Raw genomic sequence first — 5454 nt, forward strand, 5'->3', positions numbered from 1 at the left:
CATGTAATGTATCCTATATATTGTCGCCCTCGTCTTTGGTATTTTGCATCCACTTTGTCGATTTTATTGAAAACAAAATTAAACTTTTGTTCAAATCTTTTGGATATCGATAGCATGTTGTAATCTTCACTTTGCTTCTTAGTTAATGATATTTATCAACTTCTTATGGACATACAATCGTGAAACTACGTTAAATGTCGTGTTGTGTTTTGTGGGTGAACTTTATATTGATATTGATTGATCATTTGTGTTGTGTTTTTTTGGATCAAATTTGTCTTTCCACAATGATCGTTGATTTGTTCGCTTCATGACTATGAACGTTCGTAATCAAATTCCAAACATTTAATGTAACAAGTCAAACAAATAAATTAAAGTTTGGTTTGATAAAGAAAGATAAAATCATAAATATGGTAAATTTAACAAAATGACATTTTTTATTATTATTTACACAAAATGATTATCAATTTTATAATTGGTTTGATAAAGGGAATTATGTATGATTTTTTTATTTAAAAAAAATCACTTTTAAGTTCTTTTGGTATTTTTATGATTTCAAGATTGAATGGCAATGATCATATACTTTTCATACTTGCTTTTATCTTGATTCTTGAATCAAGCAAACGAATTCAAGTCACATCGATCCATTTTACGAAGCTAAACGTTTGAAAAAAAGTACATAACATTCTTACATTCTTTTATTCAATTCAAATGAATCACAAGATTAAAGCTTTAAAGCAACTCCTACAAAACTTTATGTATACAAGACCAATTCACTTTACAATAAAACGATTTTACGATTGATTTTTTAAAACTTAAATCAAGAGAAGCTCATCGATGATTTCAGCTTTCACGTACAATTGGCAATGTAGATCAAACGTATTATTTTGCATAATCAATCATGATCAAATTCGAAAAACAAGGTTTTCAAATATCAATTGGGATTTTGATTCGAAGAATAGGAAACAAAATTTAAGATCAAACCCTAGATGGGATTAGGGGAATGTTTACCAGAATCTGTTACTGACAATCAGAGATTGAAAATTTGAACATATCATTGTGATTTCTGGAAAATTTCTCTACAGTTTCCAAGAATAAGATAATGATTTACTCGGGAATCGTACCAAGTACCGGCCTCCATGCTCGTCGGAGTAACCGTTGCCGTAATGTCCCCGACAACGGCCTCAGCCCTCTCGAACCACCGCGCCGAACACCACCACCACTCCACCGCTTCGTTTCTTCTCCACCGTCTGTTCTGTTCTGTTCAAGCAACCGAGGCGACGGAGGCGACGACACAAGCAAATCCTTCAGCTTCTGCCTCACGCCACCGACATCCTTCCTATTGTCCGACGAATCAACATCATTATTACCTCTCCGATCTAGAAACTCTTCGCGACGCGGCAACCGCCGACTCAGCAACATCCGTAACGTCTTCCGTCGTCTGAGGTGAATCACCGGGCTTGTAGCTGGACTCCGAGAAGGACTTCCGGCTAAGGCACATTGTGTCGCTAGCAGCTTAAACTTTTGAAGTGTCGCCATTAATTCCGATCAAATTAACTCAAATTTCTCAATACAAATGCTCCAATTCGTTTCAAAACTCCATCAAACGATAAATTCAAAGACAAATTTAGCGTCGAGGTTCTTGTTCTTCCATTGGATCAGTAAATACAGAGGGAGATGAAAGGGAAAGAAGAAGAGGGGTTAAATAATTGAAGGGATGGGAGAGGTGAGGTAACGGACGGCGACGTTAAAGTTAACGGGGGGTTAACAGCGGGAGAATGGGAATATTATGACACGTGGCAGTGAATAAGGAGTTTGAACGGGTCTCTCATGGGTCCCACAGTCTAACTCGTGCAGTCTAACTCGAAAGAAAATGGAATGTTGCAGCTTGTACGTCGTGCAGTTTTGTTTGTAACCTTGTTTTTATGTTCTGTAAAGTATGAAGTGTGTCATATTGTACTTGTCTTTTTTGAAATAATGAAATAATATTTTTGTTCCATTATTCGAATATTTAATCAAGTAATGTAATATCAATATCTTAGGTCAGGAGACGTTGATATTTTTTTTTTTTTTTCAAAAAGTAAATAATTTAAAACAACTAGTAATTACGTGACCCAAGAGTGACAAATATTATGGACATTGCCAAATTTTTCTTTAGCATGAGACATGCCAACCTGTTTACATGGAGGATGCGGCTTTGTTCTTTGATAAATAGTCACGTGGGTCGATTAAGAAACATTGTGGTTTGTGATGGTCTTTATTTGGGGACATTCAATGGCGACTTGCTTCATTACAAACTACGCGAATGCCCGTGCGTTGCGTGGGATATACAAAAATATTTTATATTAAAAATAACTAAATCATTGTTATTAACAGTTAAATAATAATTTCATAAAAAATATAAAAAATGATTTTAGTATTGTTATTATGTTGAATTATATTATAAGAGATAAAGTTGGAACTTGAAGTTGTTTTGCATATACAAAGTTATATGATTAAAATAGAAAAAAATTAATTTTTAAAAATAAATAAAGCGTTATTGTTATCTATTAAATAATAATTTCATATTAAATTAAAACGTTTATATTAAATATTATCATTATGTAGAAAATACGATAATAGAGCCATCTTTTTATCTATCTTAAATTTTATCATTCTATACAACATATGATAATAGAGACAACTTTTTATCTTAAATAGTAAAAAAAATGTTTTGTATCATAAATATTACCATAATTATGTAGAACATACGATAATAGTGACGTCTTTTATAAGGTTAAAACTTTAAATTGTATTACATACAGGGTTGTAAAACTTCGCTAACACAACCAAATACTCGTCATGTTACTTAAACTCGGCCTCCAATGGAAGCGATTTTGCCTAACTCAGCCAGAAGACACTCGGATTCTTATTAAACTCGATCCCAATCTAAAAAATACGGTCCAAAATCATTTTTGAAATTCTGAAATTTAATTAGTCACTTGTCGACAAAGACAATTTCACCAAAGAATACACTCAACGTCCTACAAAGTTAGATGCAAGGAAGATCTCATGGCTTAGTCCATTTGAAATATTTCACAACCTTTCCTATTTATAGAGGAGAATACATTCTCTTGTTTACTCTCACGATCAATGTGGGATGAAGACATTTTAATTAAACTCATTTCTTTATTTGCCAATAATTTCATTTTGTTAAATAAAATATTAAATAATAAAAATAAAACGTTATCCAGAAAATTTATTGTTCAATAGTTCCATTTTTCAGTAATCTCGTAAGTTGCCATAAAAAATTAAGTTTTTATTGAATAACTTTTTGTTAAATCCTAAAATCATAAATTCAGTTAGGTACTTAATATAGAAAGTTTGTTTATATGTATTTTCTTGATTCAAAATGTCATTATAAAATGAATTCATTTATAAAATATAATCGACTATATATTTCGTGCTTTTGAATCAAAGTGATTTTTCAAACAATTATAATTTTATGTTTAGGTAGATTTTTTTATATTTACATAACATTATGTAACTTATAATATTAATATTATAAACAATTTGAATAATCATGGGAGTTTCAAATGTATGTGGTGAAAGGAAAATGTTTCATTTATCGGTCCAAATTGATCAAACGCGGACCGATTCAGCTTAATATACCAAACTACATAACGTTTTTTCTATTGAAACCCGGTTTGTATATATTTTGTGTTTTTGAATCAAATTTATTTTTCAAACAATTATAATTTTATGTTTAGGTAACTTATTTATACTATTATTATAAACAATTTGAAAAATCATGGGAGTTTCAAATGTATGTGTTGAAAGGAAAATGCTTCCTTTATCGGTCCAAATTGATCAAACTCAGACCGATTCAACTCAATATACCAAACTACATAACGGTTTTTCAACTGAAACTCTGTTTGAACCTAAAAAAATCTTGTTCAAAACCATTTTCGGGATTCTAAAACTTAAATGGACAGTTGCCAATAAAGACAATCTCACCAAAGAATGCCCTCAACATCCTAAAAAGGTAGGCATAAGGAAGTTCTCATGGTTTGGTCCCTTTGAAACATTTCACAACCTTTCCTATTTATAGAAGAGCAAACGTTCTCTTGTTTACTCTCACCATCGATGTGGGATGAAGACATTGTAATAAAACACACTTTCTTGTTTATAAAACATTATTCAACTTATTTAGTAAAACACCCTTTCTCTTGTTTACCCTTTCTTTATTGTTCAATAGTTCCATTTTTCTATAATCTCGTAAGTTGCTATCCAAAAAAGTAAGTTTTTATTGAATAACTTTTTGTTTATATGTATTTTCAAGATTCAAAAGTTCATTATAAAAATAATTCATTTATAAAATATAATCTGCGTATATATTTCGTGCTTTTGATCAAATCGAATTTTCAAACAATTATAATTTTATGTTTAGGTAGATGTTTTTTTATATTTATATAACATTATGTAACTTTTTTAAAATATCATTGGAAACAATTTGAAAAATTATGGGAGTTTCAAATGTATGTAGTGAAAGGAAAATGTTTCTTTTATGGTCCAAATAGATCAAACTCGGACCGATTCAACTAAATATACCAAACTACATATTTTTTTTTCTAGTGAAACCCGGTTTGTATATATTTCGTGCTTTTGAATCAAAGTGATTTTTCAAACAGTTATAGTTTTAGGTTTAGGTAGATGCTTTTTTATATTTATATAAAATTATGTAACTTATTTATAATATTATTAGAAATAATTTGAAAAATCATGGGAGTTTCAAATGTTTGTTGTGAAAGGAAAATGTTTTCTTTATCGGTCCAAATTGATCCAGCTACGGTTCGACTCAATATACCCAACTACATAATTTTTTTTCTAACTGAAACACAGTTTAAACCTGAAAAAATTCGATTCAAAACCATTTTTGGAATTCTAAAAGTTAACTGGACACTTGCCAATATAGACAATCTCACCAAATAATACCTTCAAAATCGTATAAAGGTAGGCATGAGGAAGTTCTCATGGTTTGGTCCATTTGAAACATTTCACAACCTTTCCTATTTATAGAAGAGGAAACATTCTCTTGTTTACTCTCACCATCGATGTGGGATGAAGACATTGTAATAAAACACCATTTCTTGTTTATAGAACATTATTTAACTTATTTATAATATTATTGTAAAGAAATTGAAAAGTCATGGGAGTTTCAAATGAATGTGGTGAAAGGAAGTTAAAAAAGGGGGTTTCAAATGCATGAGATTCAAGAAAAAATGCTAGCTTTATAAGTATGTATGATTAGGTTTGGTGGTTTGGGATTGTACTCAGCAATAAAGACTTCCTCTTATGCTTTTGTGGCATCACGAGCTCAATCTTGAGTGTTACAAGACCACATTTTACAAGATAGCGACATATGTGATATGAATTTTGATTTTATTTGTGACTTGGCTCTTCGTGATACGATTTTGG

The 5454-nt window shown here is 30.7% G+C and overlaps 1 protein-coding gene across 1 annotated transcript; it reads right to left on the reverse strand.

Annotated features, from left to right (window-relative positions):
• Positions 1 to 921: 921 nt before the first annotated feature.
• On the reverse strand, positions 922 to 1684 carry LOC145166852 (uncharacterized). Its single transcript, XM_079085904.1, has one exon. It carries the CDS (start codon positions 1534 to 1536, stop codon positions 1105 to 1107), a length of 432 nt encoding a protein of 143 aa, XP_078942030.1. The 5' UTR covers positions 1537 to 1684; the 3' UTR covers positions 922 to 1104.
• Positions 1685 to 5454: the final 3770 nt, after the last annotated feature.

The sequence above is a fragment of the Lactuca virosa genome, chromosome 3, assembly GCF_052849685.1.
Source record: "Lactuca virosa cultivar CGN04683 chromosome 3, Lactuca_virosa_CGN04683_v6, whole genome shotgun sequence".
Taxonomy (NCBI): Eukaryota; Viridiplantae; Streptophyta; class Magnoliopsida; order Asterales; family Asteraceae; genus Lactuca; species Lactuca virosa.